The sequence below is a fragment of the Eurosta solidaginis genome, chromosome 4 (assembly GCF_040869045.1).
Source record: "Eurosta solidaginis isolate ZX-2024a chromosome 4, ASM4086904v1, whole genome shotgun sequence".
NCBI lineage: Eukaryota > Metazoa > Arthropoda > Insecta > Diptera > Tephritidae > Eurosta > Eurosta solidaginis.
Genome location: NC_090322.1, coordinates 275,450,781 through 275,474,525, shown reverse-complemented (window position 1 = coordinate 275,474,525; position 23,745 = coordinate 275,450,781). Strand labels below are relative to the sequence as shown.

The 23,745-nt window shown below is 36.1% G+C and overlaps 3 protein-coding genes across 7 annotated transcripts in view; 1 reads left to right on the top strand and 2 right to left on the bottom strand.

The window, feature by feature from the left end:
* Nucleotides 1-14,365, bottom strand: part of kat80 (katanin 80) — a 46,029-nt gene extending 31,664 nt beyond the window's left edge. For 2 of the 4 annotated variants that reach the window (XM_067778418.1, XM_067778420.1), the window contains exons 1-3: nt 13,902-14,365; nt 13,694-13,821; nt 13,417-13,634 (exon numbers count right to left, since the gene is read on the bottom strand). In XM_067778418.1, the coding sequence (XP_067634519.1) occupies nt 13,417-13,634; nt 13,694-13,821; nt 13,902-13,935 (380 nt within the window). In that variant the 5' untranslated portion in view covers nt 13,936-14,365. Of the gene's footprint in view, nt 1-1,725; nt 2,075-13,416; nt 13,635-13,693; nt 13,822-13,901 lie in introns of those variants that run through there. The other 2 variants (XM_067778419.1, XM_067778421.1) reach the window with 2 other exon arrangements.
* Nucleotides 14,366-17,707: 3,342 nt separating this feature from the next.
* Nucleotides 17,708-19,628, top strand: LOC137249570 (cysteine desulfurase IscS-like). 2 transcript variants are annotated; one of them, XM_067781200.1, is made up of 4 exons: nt 17,708-18,054; nt 18,125-18,471; nt 18,546-18,674; nt 18,738-19,628. In XM_067781200.1, exons 1-3 carry the CDS (start codon nt 17,837-17,839, stop codon nt 18,578-18,580), a joined length of 600 nt encoding a protein of 199 aa, XP_067637301.1. In that variant the 5' UTR covers nt 17,708-17,836; the 3' UTR covers nt 18,581-18,674; nt 18,738-19,628. The 2 variants fall into 2 exon arrangements, 1 of the variants encoding a protein (XP_067637301.1); XR_010952425.1 differs by having other exon boundaries at nt 17,717-18,023.
* Nucleotides 19,463-23,321, bottom strand: LOC137249569 (uncharacterized). Its single transcript, XM_067781199.1, has 5 exons — nt 23,033-23,321; nt 22,830-22,967; nt 22,663-22,764; nt 22,416-22,591; nt 19,463-19,873 (listed from the first exon to the last, which is right to left on the bottom strand). The coding sequence occupies exons 1-5, from the start codon at nt 23,263-23,265 to the stop codon at nt 19,848-19,850; spliced, it is 675 nt and encodes a 224-aa protein (XP_067637300.1). The 5' UTR covers nt 23,266-23,321; the 3' UTR covers nt 19,463-19,847.
* Between the last annotated feature and the right edge of the window lie 424 nt (nt 23,322-23,745).

Sequence of the window (23,745 nt, the reverse complement as noted above, 5' to 3'; positions counted from 1 at the left end):
CTAACGCGGTGTCAGGATGAAAAAGACTCTCAACCAAATTACTGATACGAATCGCTACGTTTGAATAACCCTGACTGAGTATGAGTACACGATTTTTTATATCATGATCCGAATATATTGGGGCATATTCATAATCGAAATAAAATGTGACTAACCCTTCCAAAAAACGCGAGTACTCTATAAATAATGTAAGGAATACTCCTTTGGGAGTATAGGACTGCTCCAAATCTAATCTGTATTCATACAAAAAATGTGCTCCAATTAACATTGCGATGTCCTAGGAGAGCAGTAGGTGATCCCACTCTCGCTTTGTTTGTGAGTATTCCATAGAGTACATACGTGAGAGTACTTTCCAAAGTACTTTCACTGTAGTACTCCATGGAGCACCCGCAGAGGATCATATGCCAAAGTACTAAAGAGGAATTGTGTCGGAAAGATTTATCGAAGTGGATTTAATTTAAAATGAAAGTAAATGAAGAGGGGCAATACAACTATTATATTTTATACTACGAATATTCTTATGTTATTTAGCATTTGCGTGAATAAAGAATTTAATATTTCTCTATACATGCTATAGTATGTATACATAAAACCAGTGCGCTGTTGCATTTTATCAGAGTTGCCAAAGTAAAATTTTATTATTAGTTATTTGTATGCAATATTTTACTTTTGGCAACTCTGTTCGATCGTCATCGTGTCGTGATCACTGTCGTTAAAAAACGAGCAATGATCGGCTGATGGTGGTCCGCAAACGCATTGCAAAGGAGTATTGTTAGAGTATTCCAACATGAAGAAAATGGAACACGTAATCCAACAATTTTTGCAGGGAAGTTAGTTGAAGCACATTTGACAGAGAGCACATATAAAATTGTGTCAAACAGTGTCAACTAACTTAAAATCATATTTTATTGTGACTTTGCCTATGTCGCGTTCAGTTTACAACTACTCATTGCAGATCTCTGCTCTGTGGGTTAAATCTGTTTTAAAATAATAGCCGTGTTTTTTTTACACGTAAACGTATATACGCTTATAATTTATATGGACTGCTAAGCGCCAAACTTTAAATACACCTCTGAAGTTGCTGCGCATAAAATGAGTAGTACACAAATTTTTAATACGCGTTAAATTCAGATGTAACTGAAATATGTGTCTATGTTTCACCCCCTACACTAATTCTATGTATTCTATGTGTGTCCACAATTCATCGCAACTGATTTAGCTATATGTTATACACAGGCATACAACAGGGGGTCGTGTCTCCGCTTTTCGGTACACGCTGTAGCTGTAGCTAGTTGTTTAACCACTGCCGCTAGATGGGTCTCCTAAGCATTATCTAAGCGAGGATAGGCGTTTTTTTTTTCACGCGCAAACGTAAAGCCGGAGTCATTGGTGCCGTATGTCGTATCGCTGTATCCGTATCCCTAACGTATTCAGCTGTTTATCGTTACGAAGGTAAACCAAAACCCAATTGGTTGGCTACGATACGATTACGACCTTAGCGGCACCAATAATCGATTGCATTGATTCTCATAAGGTTGGTCGAATCAGCTGTTATAAGGCTACCGATACGGTTACCGATAAAGCACCAATGTCTCCAGCTTAAACCTATACGCGTGTCGTGTATAAAAAAACACGGCTAATATTCCAACTTTCGCTTAGCTAAAATTCCATCGCCAAAAATCTGTAAAACAAAATCAAGTGCGCAGAAATGTATGCAACACTTACCGATAAGAGCCTAACCGCGTTAGCGTTCGTTGTATCACAGAATTTTTACACTTTGAAAATGACGGCTGTTCCTTGCAAGGTTGCATTCCTTTGAGTGTTCGTTTTCACCATCTGGATCAGCGATGGGCAAAGCGGCTCGTATGAGCCTTTTGCTCATACGGGCACGCTTTGCACATTTAAGTGCTCGGTGAGGGACGATCAAGTGCCGGTATGTGGGGCGAAGAACACAGGAAGAGAATAATATACAAACACACATAAGATTGATAAAGAGAGAGTATTTGGCCTTATACATATGTGGAAAATAGACCTGCCACCGCTCTTATTATGTTCAAATTATTAAACGTTTTAGGATAAACCAGCTTTTACCGGCGGCTTCGCTCGCACCAAAGGCCCAAATATGTAATGTCGCTTTTGTGATTCACAACTCGAACTGAATTTTCAGTTGTAATTTTAAAAGTTCCTTTATGATTCAAATCATAAACAAAGCAAGTTTTAAAATTATAAAAATGGTCGCCGTAAATTAAACACACATGCAACAGATGCTCCAACAATTTTTGCAGTGTGGATTTAACGATATACATATGTATGTGAGCTGAAGAAATTTGAAAATTCCTCCATAATTTGAAATTTATAAATGAAAGCAGTTATGTTTATAATAAAAATGGTAAAATTAGTCGTTGTTTATGCGATTGGTACCTTTTTTTATTTGTAAACTGATACATTTCTTTCTAGGCTCATCGCAACACTGCCAACAAGTCTGAAAAGGGTTTCGTTTTCCCTCGATTGTATACGAAACGTGCATTAGTACGTTTTTCTACTACTACTTTCTCTAATGCTACTACTTTAAAAATACTTTTTTTAAATACTTTTATGCATAAATTGCAAAATGAATCGGCTTGTATATAATTAAATGTATGTGGAGGCGAAATGAATGTCAATAATGCGCTGCTTAACATAAAGTCGACTTCAATCTATGGTTATTCCGTTTTCCGTATTTCTTGCCAAAAAATTTATGTTTTTGTTTTCGTACTATTGCAACACAGTTTGGGAATTGGTTTTCGTGGTTGAGAGAGAATATTTTCATTTCAGTTTTTTAGTGTTTCCGCAACCTTCTTGCCAAAGATGACTTGATACGCAACTCTCTCATTTTTTGCGCTCTCACGAGGGATTTATCTCAAATTTGAGCTGGCAACAATCACAGATAAATCCCTCGCGCCAGCTGAAGCGGCTGTCAGAACAGAAAATGTGCCAGCTAAAATGAAACACGGGCCAAAAATTTCGGTAAACTTTAGTTTGACCTACAACTGTAGAAATGCGTTCAAAAATGATGGGAAAAAGGATAAAAATATTTGTTTTAGTGTAAGTATTATTAGTTCGAAGGCGGAGGGTAAATATTATTTCCCATTCAAAACTTATCACTAAAAGCAGGTTTTGTAAATATTAAGTCCCGATGCAACCAGTCCATTTTGATCACAGAACCTGGAACGTGAGACATGTAGGATAAGCCCTATCCATTAAATGATGTTAATTATTATATTATAGGACCGATTTACTGAAATTTCAAAAGAATATATGGTTTTCACTGCGAGTTAAATGCGTTACAATAATTGACTAATTAATTTGATCAAAATGCAAATTTTACTTAGATTTGTTTATATTTGACTCTAACTAGTCGTATTATTGTAAAACAGGTTTAAAGGAATGAATATCTTACGACTATCATTTTATTAATTGATTGAAACTATAACCGCTGAATTGTATGTCAAAAATCCCCATATTTAGACTTATTCATTTTTGTTTGGAGTGGCATCATTGACAAATGTTATAAAAAATGTGCATTTTGACAGCGCTCTCTCGAAACAAAAGAGTTGCAAATCCATTCATCTATGCTTCTTGCGATGAGTATCGTTTGAGGCGAAGTGTAGGATATTTCCAATATATTTTTTTACTCCCGTAACACCCCAAAACACATAAACGTCTCACCTAGCACTCGCAGGCACTGAAACTGATTTACGAGCCCAAAATAGGACCATACCTGATATGGATTAACAAAGTCATGAGCCTGGGCATTCGCGCAATTTTAGTGATGTAAATTGCATGGCGCCAGCGCCAATGCGGTGCCAGCTCAATCGTAGCTCATTGACGAAATGACTCCAAGCGAATTTTTGACGCTACTTAGTAGTGAGTGCGTGGTACATTTCACTTGCGCTATTGAGTGAAACGACTTTTGTGTGTCAGGCACGAGTTTGGTGTTATTGGCGCTACTGGCAATGATGACACTGAGCTGATGACGGTAGCGCTGGTAGTTCAGCTTTTGAATCAGAGAAAGAATTGATGACCCGTGTAAATTATTATGGCTTTGGCCGTGTAAATTATTATGATGTATTTGTATATTTAAGATTTAATGCACAATTAATATGTGTCTGTTTGAGCGGCCAAATAATAACAGTAGTATTGCTAAAGTGCTGCTTAGTTGATGGAATGTAGCTAATTTCCTAGCGATGATCAGCAGATTGTCAATATTTCGTTCAACGGACGCGCGAAATTGCCACATCTGCTCAAATTTTCCAAGATTTTCCATTCTTGATTTAACTTAAGCTGTTATGCCAATATTTTTCAGCCAGCTTTTTTCAAATAGGTAATTTTTTCAAAAGCAAAATAAATTACAGAAAAGATTACAGAGTTAAACAGCCTTAAAAATTCAGCTATGTTGGTTATACATCGAAATACCTCCGCTTTTCGCAAGCGTGATATTCACCACGCGTGATACGCGTGATTCACCACGTCTAAATATCACAATCCACGGTTAGGTACCGGCGGGTTTGTATGGGACTTAGGCTGTTATGCCAAAGTAAACACAAATCTTTACCGATAACTGTGTTAGCGGTTAATTTATCGAATTCTAACAAAGTAATATTGCACTGTCATCGGAGTTATACATGTGTACAAAATTTCAGCTCAATCGGACACCGGGAAGTGTATCAAATTTAACTTGCAAGATTCCATTACATACAACAGCCAAGTGAAGGTAAATAAAAGCTTATAAAAAGTTATCATCCGATGACGACATATTCACGACTAAACGCTACGGTTTCTCAATGCAAATGTTGACTGATGGCTTTTTATTTGATAGTCGCGGGGCAAGCGTCAAATACCCGACACGCACACATACAAAAATTCAGTCAATCTGGTTGTAAATCGCAGGAGGCTCTATGTGAGTACTACTTCAACTGATGACTGTATGTGATCTGTGTGTGAGTTATCTCTTCGTTGCCTGGTATGTATGTGGGTAAATGTGATTAATAGGGGGACTCATGAAAGCATATAAATTTATAAGGTGTAAAATTATATCCATTTACATACGATTGTTTATCAGCTGTATTATTGCCAAACAAAATTTTTTTGACTGTTATACAAATTAAAAAATGCCAATATTAAGTGAAAAATCAAAACTAAAACGCCTTTACTTGCTGATGTTCGAGATTTCTGATGAAAATACTTGCTGTAATGTCTTCAAGGTTGCATTCCTTTGAGTTTAGCGCGTTTGCACAATGAAATGTGCGCGTAAGTTTATACAAATTGTGTAAATGATTTTTCATACAAAATTTGACAGCTCGGTTACGCACTAGATAAGTTTGTACGTTTACACACTTTATATGGCATTTATAAGGTTAAATGAGTCCCCCTAATGTCTTTATGTAGCTTCCTTTAATGTTTTTGTTGTTGTGCATTTACTTAGTACCAGCTTAGAAATGGTAATATTCGTCACAATTTTATGCCACTAATAAAACTAGTTCTCTGGAACAAATTTGTGAAATTTGAAACGTAAAGGCTCTCTATAAAATTTAAGTGACACAGAGCATCATGAATATGTTAATACGAAACCATAGCAAGCTAAAAAAATACATTTTTTGGGTAATTCTATACGACAGTATGACACTCTTAATACACGTCCAAAAATATCGGGAGGGATGTCAAAAGACGCGCTTTGGACCCAGGATCGCGGAAGCGGAAATTTAAAATTTCATTTTTTTCCAGAGATATCTGCAAACAAAATTGAACATTTTCATGTGGTTGTTGTAATTTTGATGATTTTGTGTACGCACAAAAAAAACTGTGGATAAAAGTGTTTTGCGCGAACATAGTTTTGGTCTCCAAAACGGTGTTGGACCCACCCAGGGCCATTATTTATAAGGTGTTCTGCGCAAAAATACTATGGATCCCACCCGCGGTTTCGCAGCGCTCAGGGGACATTTTTCGGTTTTTTGCAAATATCTTTGGACAGAAATAAAATTTTTAATTTCCGCTTTCGGATTCGAGATCCTGGGACCCAAACGCGTCTTTTTACACCTATGTATGACGAGTGTCATGCTGTCGTATAGAATTACCATTTGTCGATTGCCAATTTACTGTCAATAAACGGCTCTTCCTGAATTAAATGAAGCTATTCGCAAAGTTGAGAGCTTATAGTCGGAGGACCCAAAAAAACAAGATTGTGCGTAAACGTAACTAACACGGCTTAAAATGTCAATTTCCTGCAGATTTATAACTATTTGCAAATAAGTTTGACTTAATTCAAGAAGACCCTCAGTATACTCTTCTAACACGATTTTGAAAGTTGTTGAAAATAAGCAGAAAAAATTGCAATTTTGTGTTGTTCAGTAAAACGTAAGTGAAGCTGAATTTGTCCATATGTGAACTAGCAACAAATAGTACTTGTTAGACCCATAACTTATTATAATTTTTAGAAATACATACTTTGAAAGTTGCATATTATCGTTTGAGTAAATATGGTTTCCAGTGACGACTCATGAGACTCATCGGCGTGCAACATCTATGTCGACCTCTAAATGTTTTCAAGCCGCGCGTGAAGGTGCAGAAAATCATGATTTTCTAGTGATAGTAACAGTAATCACTATTGGCGATTCGTGATAGCTGACGCCAATTGGGAGCACTAAGAGAGGTCAAGTCTTCCTCCACCTGCCTCTTCCAACTCAGTGGAGGTCTTCCCCTTCCTCTGCTTCAAAACTGTGGTGTCTACTGAAATACTTTCTTGGCCGGAGCCTCTTTGGCCATTCGGATAACATTACCTAGCCAGCGAATCATTTGGGTTTTTATTTGCTGTACTGTAGTCATATCCGCGTCATTGATATCTTGCTGTTGAAGATGATTGATGCTCAAACAACGATGTTTTTATGCATTCCTACATGTACACAAGCCATTCCATGTAAACTTACCCTGGCACGAGGTGCCTGAACTATGTTTTAATTCGAAGTCAGACCACCTCAGATTTTTTAATTTAGAAAGGGCTTGCCTATATGAAATGTAGAATACAACAACTAAAACTTAATTAATCTTTGAAATACGAATGTTGTTGGAAGCAGAATTGATTGTGGATTGTCTTCAATAATCCTGTGTATATACAAGTAACCAAAATAGTCAACAAAACTGTTATGTAAAATGAACAAGTCATGCACTACGTTTAATTTTCAATATATTTTGTAAGGTTTCTGTGAAATTTTTACATACAAATTTACATATTGTACATTGTTGGAAACGCAAAAATTTCCTTTTTCTGATTTGCTAAAAGTTTTTTTGTAGACCAAACAGAAATAAAGTTACAAGCCAATATATGAATCAACCTTTGAGAAGGGGGTTTTTGGTTCTTAACTACAGACTCTGAGGGTATATTGGAAATTCTATGTACGTAGGGTTTGTGTGCTTGACTAAACCTACACATTGGAGTATATCTCACTATATGGTCGCCAAGCCTTAAAACTACTCACTGGAATAAGCTACAGGCCTGCCAAATATTGCTCTCAGAATGGCACGGGCTGTCTTCTTATGTCCCTGGAGCACCATCTACATAATGAGGCGCGAATACTCCCCATCAGGGAGAGAAATGAGGTGCTAACCAAACAGTTCCTGTTGAATACCCAGAAACCTGGGCATCCCAACAGGTATCTGATTGATGAGCCAACACCGCCTAGGGGCTCAAGAAGTCATCTCCGTAAGCATTGAGGAAATACGGCCCCTGAGAACTCAGCCGTATGAAGCCAAAAAACACAAGCAGGTCCTCAGTGAACTCCACAAACAGGCGTCGAACCTTTATGCCGGGAATTTCCCGGTGAATCCAGTACTCAAAGAACAGTACCCAAAACTTGCGGAAGAGGAACGCACACTCCCCAGGGAAACACGAGTCACTCTAGCTCAACTTCGATCTGGATACTGTAACAGGTTAAACTCTTACCCATCAAGAATCAACCCCGGCATACAAAATGTATGCCCGCTTGCAATGTGTCCCCACATGACACCAACCATCTCTTTAATTGTAATGTGGAACCAACGCCTCTAACACCCCTCTCATTATGGTCCGCCCCTGTTGAAACAACAAGTTTCCTTGGGCTCCCGTTAGAGGATATTGATGACAATTTGTGATAGGCCGCACCTATTTGGATGCTACAACAACAACAACAGTATATCTCACTGTCGAACAATTCAATTGATGTTACATGATGATGCACTAAAATGCAGTTTTCTCAAAAAGCGCTCGGGTATTTTCGTAACAATTTATTGCTAAGATTATTTTAGCAACAGATTATTTTAAACAGGAATAAAAAAATCGGAGGTGGTCAGACTTCGAATTTAAACATAGCTCACCTTGCTAGATTTTGCATGACATTTCGCTGTCTTTTATTTTTTTCTGTGCAATTTCGGTATATTTTTTTTTTTTTTTTTTTTTGTAAACACTTCCTGAAAGTTGTCCTCCGGTCATCTACTTCCTACAAATTCGCGGGACGGGACCTACATGTTTTATGCCGACTCCGAACGGCATATGCAAGGCAGATGAGTTTTCACTAAAAGCTTTTCATGGTAGAAATACACTCACATATGCTTGCCAAATCAGTGCCGAGGGGCGAAAATGCTTAGAAAAACTGTTTTCTAACTTAAAATTTTTTTCTAATTGAGTTTGGAGTCCCCCGAAATTCGCATTAATTTTTTAAATATTTAAATTTTTCTACTACATAATAACTTTTTATAACAAAATGTGCCAGTAATTTTTACTGCTGTTTTCTTAGTAGCTCGTATATGTACATATTTATATACATACATATGTGAGCCGACACCAAATATTAGCGAAAATAAAGATGTTGCAGGCGCAAACTTCGGTGGAAAGCAGCGGAGCTTCACAAAATTCTAGTAGGTCACTTTCACCACACCAAAAACTTTAACACAATTTTTAAGATAATTTAAGCACAGAAATACACTGATTGGAGTTTTAGAGAGTAAAAGGTTAAATTCTGAACACATTACCTGAATAAAAAGTGTACAAATAATTATTAAATAACAAATACAGACAGTGGTAGTTAACAAATTCTGCTGTGGTAAGTGGTGAATGTAACTTACTAGAAGTTTTGTGAAGCTTGCTTCACACGATTTTTCGTCCCTGCAACATCTTTATTTTCGCTAATCTTTGCCGACACCAGACTTGCGTAGGTTTGGAGTAATTTCAAATATTCCATCCAAAAGCGCTCAATCGTTTTCAACAAAGATATTTTAATTTCGGCTTATACTATACATACATAAATAAACAGCGCATAGTATATACAATTTGGTGGCTTCATCAATGAAAATATACGTTGATGATGTTGATATATTAACTTGTTTATTTAATTTTTAACGTCTCACATCTTCACTTAAGTGAAAAACTGTTAAAGGCAATACACATATGTATGTAAGTGCACCAGGGTGGTCCTTATAAAACGATTTTTTTTTATACTCAGCGTGCTTTGCACACAGAGTATATTAACTTTGATTGGATAACGGTTGGTTGTGCAGGTATAAAGGAATCGAGATAGATATAGACTTCCATATATCAAAATCATCCGTATCGAAAAAAAATTTGATTGAGCAATGTCCGTCCGTCCGTCCGTCCGTCTGTCTGTTAACACGATAACTTGAGTAAATATTGAGATATCTTCACCAAATTTGGTACACGAGCTTATCTGGACCCAGAATAGATTGGTATTGAAAATGAGCGAAATCGGATGATAACGACGCCCACTTTTTATATATATAACATGTTGGAAAACACAAAAAACCTGATTATTTAGTAAATAATACACCTAGAATGTTGAAATTTTACGTGTGCACTGATATTGAGACGATAAAAATTTGAAAATTTTTTTTAAAATGGGGTGGCACCGCCCGCTTCTGATAAAATCAATTTTACAAATATTATTAATCATAAATCAAAAATCGTTAAACCTATCGTAACAAAATTCGACAGAGAGGCTGCCTTTACTATAAGGAATACTTTTAAGAAAAATTAACGAAATCGGTTAAGGAACACGCCCACTTTTATATAAAAGATTTTTAAAACGGTGGACTAAGCAATTTTCTATGTTTCGGGAGCCATAACTCGTAGAAAAATTAATTGATCGTAATAAAATTGGGTACACAGATTTTTCCTATAGCAGGAAATATTTCTAGAAAAAATGGACGGGATCGGTTAAAGACCATGGCAACTTAGATATAAAACAAGTTTAAAAGGGTCGTAGACTAGAATAATAAGCTATAACTTAGCAAAAAATAGTTTTAAATCAATGATATTTCACTTATCAAGTTTTATTGTAAGAGGGAATGGCGAGACATTTTTTTTAAACGGGCGGTGCCACGTGTTATATAGAAAAGTAATTTATCTGAAATGAAATGTGCAATTGAAGCTCACGCTGAGTATATAATGTTCGGTTACAACCGAACTTAGACACCTTCACTTGTTTGTTTTTTGTTATAAACCCGAGTTTTTAAGTTTTCTTCGTTAGAGCGCTGCATCCAGATCACAAGAAAACGGCTAAGATTTTTTCCCATACATAGCGGTAGAGCACCTATGTTGTCAAAAATAGCTTTTGAAATAATGGGCCTAGTTTAAAAAGATACCTGCTTGATTTAATCGAATTTAAAATTTACCAGAAGTTGATGCTTAGGAATTCCACGGCATCAGAGTTGAATGATACGGTTTTAAAACATAAAACCACTTTGAGGCACTGCCTTGAAGTTAAAGTGAAACTTTCAACGTCTTCGAGCAGCGATTAAATGCTGAGGCCATACTCTGAGCATATAAATATATGCCTTGAAAAAATAAACTCCTAATTTGAATCGTATGATCTATTTTTTGCGGCAAGTTTCCCGAAATTGTAAGCGCCTACAAAAATGCAAAAAATTTTTTAAACTAATTAAAATATGATATTTTTTTGTTTAGTTGAGATGGTTGCACGAAATGTATCTGTTTAATTCTCAGGTAGTTAATATGGCGGCCGACCACTATCACATAATGTATGTCCTATATGTACGACACCAACCACCTTTTCAGTTCCAAGGTGGAACCAACGCTTTTAGCTTTCTTTGGTACAAAATTTTTGAAACACCAAGTTTCCGTGGTATTCTGTTAGATGTAGCAATTTCTGAGTGATCGCACCCGTTGGATGGGACAAATCACTGCTACAACAACAACCAAACGGAAATACACGACATTTAAGACGTTCTATCTTGATATCAGACATCGGGATATCTCCGCATCCGCCCCTCTTTTGTCGCGATATCAAAAATATATTCTGAAGTCGTTTGAATTATGGAGCTCACAGTGGGTGAATAACAAAGGACACTGTGTAGATTAGGCTCCTCGTGGTTTTTCTTTCACATGAATGTAGAATTGCGTAAATCATTGTAAGTTATTTGTTGGGATGTCTTGGTTCTTCGCAATTTAATACACACTTTGGCAGTGAGCACTTTTAGCGTCACTATGTGAATGATGTTCAGCAGTCATAAGGAGACATTCCTCCGCAGGTATGGGCGCAGTATCCTAACAGGCCTGCAACCTTCGCCGTTGAGTTTCATTTAGGTCAGGCGGCTGACCAGTTGCCTTGAAAACAATGTTTCTTTATCATTCCCCAAGCACTGGCAGCAAGTAACTTAAGGATTTTATTGCGCCTTAGAAATGTGGAGGAAAGAACACTAACCACTGACAACTTTTCGGAGGGGTTTCTAAAATACATGGCTAATGTCTTAAAATAATGTTTTGTGTAGTTTTCATTTAAGTTTTCTCATAAATTAATAATTTGAATTTAGTTATTCCTATAGAAATTTCAAAAAATATCAATAAAAGTGCAATTCAAAGAACTTTGTTTTTGTCTTTCCCTTTTATTACATTTCACTTCATTTGAAACATATTTCAAAGGCGAGACGTCACAGCAGAAGTTTTACTTTTTGTTGTTGTCTTTAATGTGAGATATGTTACTTGGTTCATGGTACAAACTCGTTCAGCAACGCTTTTCCCCACCGCTATAATCAAAGTAGGGACCATTTGTCAAATATTTTACATTTTTTGCAACAAATGTAAGGCGCGATAACAACGAAGTAATTTTAGGCAGATCTTCCCATCCAATTCGTGTCGTGCTCCTTTTAATTTTTCGCACAAATTGGCGCGACGGCCGACTCCGGACAGCATCTGCAAGGCAAATGAATTTTGCACTGAGAAACAGAAATACACTCGGAATGCTTTTAGGGAGAGAAATGAAATGCTGGACAACCAGTTTCTGTTGAATACCCAGAAACCTGGGCATCCCAACAGACATCTGATTGAAGGAGTCATATCCGTAATCAATATGAGGAAATACAGCACCTGAGAACACAGCCGTATGAAGCAAAAAAATACAAACAGGTCCTCAGTGATATCAACAAACAGAAAGAAAAATACCCAGAACTCGCAGAAGAGGAACGCACAATGTCACATCGATTTTGGTACCGGTTGGAGGTGTGGGGTGTCGCACTTTGGTTTACGGGCTTTTATATATTGAATCTCCGTGGGGTAATATCAACTTTGAACACTACGCGATAGGCGGTTAGGGGTCTTGGAATATGCCCGCGGCAGGTATGCTTGTCGTAAGGACTTAAATACAAATTAATTCAAGGGGTTGTTAATCGCAACCCTTTCAATGAGTTTCCAGCGCAATTTACAGCTTTTCCAACCCAATTACCAACCTCATCTACCCGTGACCAACGTACCACGGGAAAGGACCATCAACATCGATAACACTCCCCAAAACCTTCGGGGAGTGTCCTTATCGCTCCAACAACAACAACCAAAACAATATCATTTTGCATATCCAAAGATTACCGTTCGAAGGGTGAGGCTGAAAAAATTGTTATCTTTTTTTTAAGCACCAGCCTAATATATGTACGAAAGAACATGTTTGAAAATTTTATCGCAATCACAGTGCTTAATTTATATTTTATTAGAGCATCTTTGATTTCGAGGTAAATGCTTGATTTTTGAAAGCTCAACTCGCAAATAATTGGCGTCCACCCACCCCTCGCATAGACAAAAAACAATCAAGTCAACTCCCACGCAACGTCGTCAGTGGCTTTAGTTTGAAAGTTAATTGAAATGCAGCGCTTTCATCAACACAAATAAATAAGTAAATATTGTTCGAAAATCATTTAAAAGAAAAGTTTAAATGATTTGTTTAAGATAATCTTTTTTAAGTAAATAGTAATAAAAATACTTATGTCTAGAGTGTTCAAACAGCTGACTTTGCCGCCAGGTGGTGATCACGGAAAACTAAAATATGATCGCATCAACGGCATTTATAGATAGAATACTTCAAATGCGCTGTTATGTTTTAAACTTACCTCACGGTAGTATCATTACTGCCCGATACGACATATTCGCCTGAGGGGTTAAAGTCCAGGGTGCGCACACTTTTCATATGACCATTTAAAGTGGAACAGATGGTCTGCGCATTTAAGTCCCAACGCCTTATAATACCAATATCATCTGCCGAATATACGAAATCATCATTATATGCAAAGCGTACACAATCGATCGGCCTATTATGTCCGGTAAGTGACTGAAATACGATTTACATTTTATATTGAACTTAAAACCCTAATGAGATAATAATGTTACCATGAAAAGCTCCTCCGTTCCGATCGCCCATAAATTTACATTGCGATCCTGTCCGCCAGTGACTAAAACGCTGCCAGTTTCGCCAAGGTCAAGACTGGTAACATTTCCGGCATGAGCTTTTATCTCATCTATGAGAAGAAAATCGGTATATTGCAATAGTTAACTGAGCTATTTTATAATACATTTATACATATAGGTATGTACATACATATTTTTGCTGTTAATTTTCGAGCCAATGCCATAACTTTTGTATGAGTTCTTAGCGTTCCGCAATTTTGTCGTTACCTCGTTTTCCTTCAAATACACAATATATTAACTTTATGCCAGGAAAATTTTCAGAGTATCCAAAGAAAGAGTCTGCTCTTTTTGTAATTTTTTTTTTTTATCTAGCTATTTTCCATTTCTCGACTATGTCGCTATGTCGCCATCATTGCGTTTGCTTCTTCTACAAGTCTCAACTTTTAGCTCAAGAATTTTTCGCATACCCGTCGTCACTGCCACCGTCACAGCCGTTATTTTACGCAATTTTCTATTTTCGTTGCAAAATCGCGCGACAAACGTGCATGAATGCGTTAGCAATTAGGAAAAATAAACACACAAAACTTTTATTTTCTGCTTTTACATAAAATAAAAAAGAAAACAAAACCCTTTTCTCGTCTTCGAGCTGCTGTCAAAAACATCTGAGAAAATGGATGACATATTTTAATAGAGCTCTGTATATACATATTACGGTTGCCACAGCCTGTTTTCATTTGGGACAAAAATTCGTCGAAAAAGAGGACCAAATTTCAAAAAAAAAAAAAAAAAAAAAAAAATTTGTTCTCATTTATTGGTATACAAAGAATGTAATAACACAGACCGACAAGAAATTTGACCATAAACCAGACCATACTTTCCTAAAGGTTTTCGATGCGCTGAATTCAAATCTGGACGCAGAATTGCTCTATCACGTCAGGATTTTGAGATATCCTAACCTAAATGTGCAGAAAACACCGTTTTTGCCTATTTATGAGGTAATATATAACAGCACATAGAATCTTAAAGAAGAAGTCTTTCTCTTATAAATGGCGTTGAGTTTGCTCAAATATCTTTTTTTTTCGCTAAGATAGAGCAATTTAAAGTTTATAAATTTGCTAATTTCCCTATAGCTGAAAAACTACTGAATTAACGTAGGTATGATGCAGTAGAACACATACCTTTTACGATAGGTCTTACGATAATTGCTCAGCGCATCGAAAACCTTTAGGAAAGTATGGTCTGGTTTATGATCAAAAAAATCGGTCTCAGTTTGTCAATCAATTATTTAAAAAGTACAAAACAACACGACGTTAAAAACAATCAAAAAGTGCTTCAATCAAAATGGATGATAATTAAATATATTTTTTCACATATGGGCATATTTTTCAGTCTTATACATATATGTATGTGTATACATATATTTAAAAACTTAAATCATATATGTTTATAATATATTCTGGGCTACATCGAAAAAAACGTATAATAAAAACAGTTTTATATCGTTCGTTGTATAACTTTTCTAGGACCAGCCTATGTCTTTCACCGACCAAACGTAATGAGGACCTGGGTTTTGCGTAGAAAGTTCTTTGGCTAACATTATGTGGTTGATTGAAATAAACTACAATTTATTGCGTAATTTGGTTTTAATAAGAGACAATTCAAAAAAGTTCCGCTCTGCGTCCGCCGAACTATGTGGAAGACTCAGTAAATCATATACAAAACCAAATAATTCTTCAAAAAACTTTTCGTTCATACCATTTCTATAAAAGCTTACTTTTTTCCAAAAGGCTAAAACGTCTATATCAGGTTTAAAATCACAATTTAACAGTCTTAAAATCTTCCATTGTATAACAATGGTATCTTGATCGCACTTTAAGTACGAAAAGTTATTTATTAACGGTATTATAGAAGTTTCGGTTTCTGCTAATACCTTGTCGGTATTATTATGTTGTACATAAAACTTGTATATCACGTCTAGAAAAATCAAAGCGTTTTTGCATTTATATCTTTAAGAGTTCAATATAAAAATATAAAATATTTTTTTTTTCACCGAGTCGTTGTACATCTGTAAAGTTATCGCTTTCAAGAAATACTTCAGCATGGCAAATAACCACATAAAAACTCGTAGTTTATTTTTTAAACTTTGAATAGCAAATTAACAACTGTCAAAACAAAGCAAAATATGCAAAAAAAAATGTTAAACGAAAACAAGTTGTTCAGGATCCGTAGCTTTCATTTGCTGTAGCAACGTTTCCAACACCAAATACACAAAATTCTGAACTCCCTTAATATTTTTACGTACTCATTATGCATGAAGTTGCTCAAGATAAGCTTGAAGTGTGTTTCAATTTCATTGTATAGGAATGGCAGACGAATCTTTTCTGATTGGAACTCTTTATTTAAGGTATTTATAATTTTAAGAATATAGGCGAGAAGCAGTATACACGCTTTTATTTCGGGATCTGACATTAAATTTGCTAATTGTATTTCACTAACGCCACTTACTTCGAAACACGCACAATGTTACACGACAAAGCGTTCTATATAAAACCGGCCAATAGCTATTGGCTCTGCTGGTGAGAGTTATTCATCCCTATTCTGCATTTCGACTTGGATTGGAATTTTTTCGATTTGGCAATTTTGGTATTCTGTGTTCCAATCTCTTTCAATGCAACTTCGAATCGTTCGATTTTTTGTATTCTGCATTTCGATCGTAGTTCCGTTTTTCTAAGTTGCAAATTAGTTGGCGGAAAAATATTTTCTTTTTATTTTTTTATTAATTTATAACAGAATTTTAACAAAAATGTAAGTAAAACTTGTAAAGAAACGTAGAAGGCTTGATGATGATTGTTTTTTATATGTTTCCAGGTCAAAAACAACATGTCGATGTCGAAGCCCTTGGACGTATTTGCCCCGCAAAAGAATCTAACACATACTTGAAAGCATCCTTGTTATGTCGAAAGTTTTTTTTGAACCTAAATAATAGAATAAGTCTTTAAACTTTACCACTTTTAAGTTCAATTTCTTACAATTCGTCACTCATCTCAAATGGATTACACAAATATACCGCGGCTATTGATTCCATTATAATAGACAGCTATAATTTGTGTCTGTTCGTTGGGTCCAGTTATATGCCAAAGCAAGCTGCCGGCGTAGAGGAAGGTGAAGCGAAAACGTAAACAATCCTTGCGGAAGGAATAAATAAATCTTTATAAAGTATTTTAGGCCAGTGCAATGAAATTAGCATCCTTAAAATTCAGAAAATGTCAACTATATTCGTGCAGGAATCCGTTTTAACAAAACTTGGTGGCCACGGCAGGGAATTGGCCAAAAGAACGACAAAAACACACTTACAATTATGAAAGCACTTCACTCAAAAAAATATAACACTGCGGCAATATATTCTATTGCTTTTTTTTTGTACAAAATGGCGTGGGTAATAAAATAAAACGTTTTTCAGTGTTTTTTACAAATTTGCTTTAATTTATTTTGTTCCAATGTTCACACATTCCGTACCAACAGATGATTTCGAAAAATCATTAGCTCTTCCTCTTCTTTTTACGATTCCGTCGTAATGCAGAATTCCAAACTTCGATTAAAGCGGAGCGGAGAACGGGAACGTAATCGAAATGCAAAATAGGGGTGATTGAAAATCGATTGCCATTCACAGGGTGTTCAAGCAAGCAAATTTTTTAGCAGTGTTGCCTATTGTTATGAAAGTAAAAAAATTCAAATCAAAGTACCAAAATCGTGACGGCTCGCCCAAAAAGGACCAAAATTGAAAAAAAAGGACCAGCGGACCAAACGGGGTTGGATCGGACCATATTTGGTCCAAATGTACTGAAAGTGGCAACCGTGATACTACATAGGTAATAAAGGTACTTTAACAAAGCTTTGGTATTTACATAGGTAATAAAGCATGGTACAATTACCAGGTAGAAGCATTAGCAAAAATGCAACCCTCCCGTGTATTTTGTTGTTGCCGCTGGAACATAAACTGTCAATCGGTCTTTCAATTTTTGTTGTCAAAAGTGATGGAAGAAGAAATGTCATTTGTAATTTTTGTCAACAAACCGAAAACTAAAACAGAAAATTAACTGGTAAATGTTGGTTTTCTGCCCATAGATGAATCTTTGCCGCTCACGAAATATATTCTTTCACACCGACGCAGCACACGCAGTTGGCAAAATTGCAATTAATACAATTAACATTGATTTAATGTCAATATTTGGCCATAAATTATATGGTCCAAAGGTTATTTGGGCACTTTATATACAGAGTGGATCTGGACAAGAGCGTGGTATACGTAGTGGTAATGTACCTGTACTGATTTGGTGCTGCATGTAGGCTATTTGCCTTAACAATTTGTAGTTATCTTTCTGATATTTGTTTTGGTTTTGTTTCGGATTTAAGCCCAAAATATATTGGATTTACAAAACCGCCAACAGGAACTGGTGCTGCATATAACGGTAGCGAAAGTGATGGGGAACTTCAAAAAAGAAGTACACGGCGCCGCGAATTGCTTATATATACTACAAGTCCAGATATAGGCGGTAGCGATAGTGAGCTTTTGACTGATGCAACGACTACGAGACGTACACGTAACCAGGCAGTATCGCCGTCACCGACTACATTAGCTGTAGCAAGTAAAAAGTTTATAAGTCCTATTGAGAAATTACTTGTGCGAAATTGTGACACAAAAGTAGTCCGTAAATGGATTAAATCGCATTGGACTTTTTGCTATAAAAGATATACCAGCGGTAAGAGCGCTTATCTCTAGCTTCAAATATATATTAAGAGTGTTAAAAGTTATTGTTTAAAATTTATTTTGTAGGACACAGAGATTACCTTCAATTATCATTGGGATGATCTGTTGGGTAATGAGATAAAAGTTTGTTTATGTGGTGCTGTTAAATGCGCTGGTGAAATTGGTGGCAAAACAAAAGAAGAAAGACCTTTTAAAGTGAGTTGTAACACAAAATTGCATAAATATTAAAAAAAGATAATATTCATTTTGGTTTTACAGGAGCATTCCACTATAACGGACGTCAGTAAGACAAAATCAGTTCATGAACGTAAAAGAAAACCCCTAAAAAGGCTGCGAAATCGCGTTGAGGAAGATAGTGGAAAAAAGATAATAAAAAACGTTCGGTAATTGTGCAGTTTAGGGGCCCCACCCTAAAATTTGTCCTTTTTTTTGAGTGAGGTATCAAAAGACGCATATTCACGTCTAGATCAATAATCTGAAAGCGGAAGTTAATTTTTTTTACCCGTTCAAAAGATAATAACGAAAAACCGCCACGGTGATGCACAATTTTTTTTGTGGGTACAACAGAACAACAACCATATGCAAATCGCCAACTTCAACTGCAAATATCTCCGGACAGAGATACAATTTTTCTTTTCCGCCTTCGGATTATTGTTCTCGAGATTAATACGCGTCTTTTGATACCTCACTCAAAAATCTTGGCCCAACTTTAGGGTGGGGCCCCCAAACTGCACTACTACCAAACGTTCTTTGGTTAACGTGAAGATGGCTGAAGAAGTTCCAAATGCAACTAATACAAGCAGTGAAATGACAAATTTGGAAAAGCAAATTGAGGACAACACTACTGAAACGCTTACCGCTCATGACGAAAGGAATTATAATGCTGGTGTAAAGCCATAAAATTGCTGATGCGATGGAAAACATGAAATTGTACCTAGTATGAAGATTAATGAAAATGCAAGCTTACTATGTAGTAGGGCATGTTTTTCTTTCAATTATTTTTTGTTTGTGTAATTAATTCGAAGCTTCCTCACAAAATGTTTTTCTGAGTGTAAAACTCATTTCCGTGTAAACATTAGATTGATATTTGTTATTAATATGTTTACATACTTTTTGATTTCACAATAAATTTAAAATATCACAATTTCATTTCACAGAAAGAATTTTTAATGTATTAATTCGTAAAATGTTTGAAAAAACTGCGAAATATGAAATTTTCACAACAAATTAAATTCGTCTTTGCTCTAACAACCAGGAGGCTTTTGTATCAATTTAGGTTTTAGGCCGGATCTGGTATCGTTACCTGCTATGGCAAAAGTTCGGTTTTGAGTGTTTCCGTATCGGTTATACTCCGGTTTTGGTTTCTTGTCATTCCCTTTTTTCTATGTATTGCCCTGAAAATAACCATAATTTTAATAATATAATAATAAGGATATAAATAATCCAAAAGTAAATTTATCTAATTTATAAAATTCTTCTGTCACGGTTTTAGAGGCTTAACTCCTCCGAAACGGCTGAACCGATTCTCATGAAATTTTGTGATCGTATTGGGTAGGTCTGAGAATCGGCCAACGTCTACCTTTTTTTCGTTACGTGCCTAGGGTCTTGAGAACAAAACGTGGACCCGGGTACCCCTAGAATGTGTTTATACAATATGGATATCAAATGAAAGCTGTTGATGAGTGCTATAGTACAGGATAATTTCCATACCCCTGGGTGACTAGGCTTTCGAGATATAGGCCAAAACGTGGACCCGGGTACCCCTAAAATGTGTGTGTATTATGGATATCAAATGAAAGCTGTTTCTGAGAGCTCTAAAATATAAAAAAATAAATGTAAGGCGCGATAACCTCCGAAGAGATCTAAGGCCGAGCTTCTCTTCCAATTTGCGTCGTGCTCCTCTTGATTTTTCCCTACAAATTGGCCGGACGGGACCTACATGTTTTATGCCGACTCCGAACGGCATCTGCAAGGCAGATGAGTTTTCACTGAGAGCTTTTCATGGCAGAAATACAATCGGAGCGCTTGCCAGACACTGCCGAGGGGCGACCCCGCTTAGAAAAATTTTCTTCTAATTGAAAAATCTTATTTCTAAAATTTTGATGTTGCTTTGCCCGGGAGTTGAACCCAGGGCATACGGTGTGATAGGCGGAGCACGCTACCATCACACCACGGTGGCCGCTAAAGCTCTAAAGTTCATTGTTATATTCGGAGTCGCATCAACCTAGCAGAACTGATAAATATGCATGCGAAGCCGAAATAAAGACAAGAATTAATAATACCCACATACCTATTTACATACGTTCTATTCTATTTGCCTGAAATTTCGTATATAAATTTGCCTATATTAGTATTTACGATGCTTTTTTCCGGGAAGTATACGAGAGACGGACTGGGACTGGGATTAGGACTAGGACTGGGACTGAGACTGAGACTCGGAGTGGGACTGGGACTGAAACTCGGAATGGAACTGGAACAAAATACATACCACCCTCTGGGACTGGCAATAAGAGATGAAGAAGAAGGAGAAAAACTTGAGAAAAGAGAAAAGAGAGGAGACTGAGAAAGAGATAGAATGAGTCGAAGATGGAGATAAAGCGAAAAAGACGGAGGGAGGAGTGAATAAAAAGATTAGGAAAAAGTGTAGAGGGGTAGGGCAGAGTTAGACGGAAAAAGCTTATTAAAATGTATGCAGATAGGCCAAATTTAGGGCAGAAAAACGTCTGCCGGGTCTGCTAGTAATATGTAAAACATAATTGTCTATCAAATTTTTCTCTTGGTGGCCCTGATAAGGGCCGTTTTGCGTAGGTATAATTGATTCGCAATTTTTTCTCTTTGGTGGTTAGTGGTAGCCCTGATAAGGGCCGTTTTTCGTATATATAGTTTTTCAATCACATTTTGGAATCATATTTGAATCAAATGTGTTTACTCTAGGTGATCAAAAATTTATAATAATTTTTCATTCTGCTTTCTGAATCTTGTATGAATATGTATGTTGACTGAATAATGAATTTTTTACTTGTTGAAATTTTACTTTTCATTAAAAATCTTTTTTTTTCGCATACACATATTTTTTCATGAAGCTAAAAAAATATATAAAAATTTTATTATTTATGCAGAAGATATTCATTATTCAAGACAAAAATAATGTAATGCTGCTTGTGAACGAAGATTTCCCCAACCATTTCTCTCCTTCAGCTTCCCAGAAAATACATAATGATTGGACAATACATAGGTTGTGAGCTATTTGAACCCCAGGTAAGTGAAACTATCTTGACATACCTGGATACGGCTTCAACATCCCGCAGTCGCAGGTGTATATCGGTCAAGTTTGTTTGCGAGTTAGCTGTGGTTCGAATAGCTCATTTTTGCATGCTTTCTTCCCCTGATGAAATAAGATTATTATGTAGTATCCTATTTTGAATGGGATATGAAGAATAAATGCATTATAATGGCATTCCAAAATGATTCAAAAATCTCAACCAAAACGATTGAAATATATTCACGAATATGATCAGAAAATGACTGTGAAAAGCAGTCAAATATTACTCTAAAACTATTAAAGCTCAATTTTACAATGATATCAAATATGAATAAAAAGCGTTTCGAAATAGGAATCATAAATGATTATTCAAGAATAATCACATTTATGGTACATTTTTCTCTAGACGATACGTTAATTTTCGAACAGAAAATGCTTTTAAATTTGAACGTTTTTAATCATCTTGGGGTATGATATTTAAATATTTTTTGATCAAAACTTTCAATAAATACTGGGTGGGAACTATTTTTTTTTAATTTGTAATGTTGAATACATAAATGGTTTTAAGCCCAATCCCAAGTTCTATGCACAAATAAAAGCTATGGTACTTTACTCCTAAGTTCTACGCATGCCAATTAGTATATATACAATACAAGGTAACGGAAAACACTTACCACGTAGCAACATCTTCTGCATCTGTCCTTCTGTAAAAACAGACTCCACGGCAGACATTACGATGGCCGCGTTGGCAATATTTCCTTTCAATTTTTCATTCTCCTCACGTAGCTTAAGATTTTCCACCCTCAAGCGGGTAATTTCTGATTCCATTGCACACTGGAGTAATATTTCACTAAATAAATTAAATTTATATGAGGTATTAGAAAGACTAAAATGTAAAGTGAATAAACTACGGGAACTTACTGCGTCTGGGTTTCACAGCTTATTTGTTGAACATCATGTATATCCGTTTGTGTGCTGCAGTTTTTCCGTGCCAAGTATTGGCTTTTCGCTCCAAACGTGTCACTTAAACAAAAAAAACCAAACATGTAGAAGGGACTTTATCAAATAACTTGCATATATTATCTTACTTTTCTTTCATATTAGAGATGAAAGGTTCACTTTGTAGCGGCGAAAGTATTGTCCGAAATTTTGGTAGATCACCGTAGGAATTACGGTTGGGGACGACGAGACAACTTTCGTTTTTAACAAACTCTTGATTAGTACTCCTAAGTCATAAATAAAATTATATTTCATTTTTTATCTTGCACCAATAGGGAAACTGAATACTTACATAAAAGCCGGTAAATATAGCGACGGAGTGGAGTTGGGCATCAAATTTACTCTTTGCGCTCCCACAACTAGGTCAGAGGCTTGAAAATGGAGCGAGCAAATGAAGCCGTTTTGCGGAAACTTAACGCCACAAGCCTTTTCCCAATTTTTTCTCTTCCTTGGATCTTGCGGGACTGTGAAAAGCTTCACACCCGCTTTCTCCCTTCTAATATTGCACAAACAACACTTTCCCATATTTAAATATGCACAAAACACAAGTAAATTCTGTTTTCTTTCTTTACAAAAAATTGCAAAACATTTAAAACCCACTGCGTATTAAGAAATTTTCACATCAAAAGCAAGGCGAATCTATACCAAGGCGAATTCATTACAGGTGGTGTTATCCCATCAGCTGTTTGCTTCTTCTTGATAATTTTCCATACAAAGCCTTGTACTACAACAAGTCAGTTAATCGAAATCAATGAAAATTTTCTTTTGACCTGACATTCTTCCGTACGGCAAATTGGTTGAATTCGCTTTGCCACCACCTAGTATAGATTCGCCTTGATCTATACTAGGTGGTGGCAAAGCGAATTCAACCAATTTGCCGTACGGAAGAATGTCAGGTCAAAAGAAAATTTTCATTGATTTGGATTAACTGACTTGTTGTAGTACAAGGCTTTGTATGGAAAATTATCAAGAAGAAGCAAACAGCTGATGGGATAACACCACCTG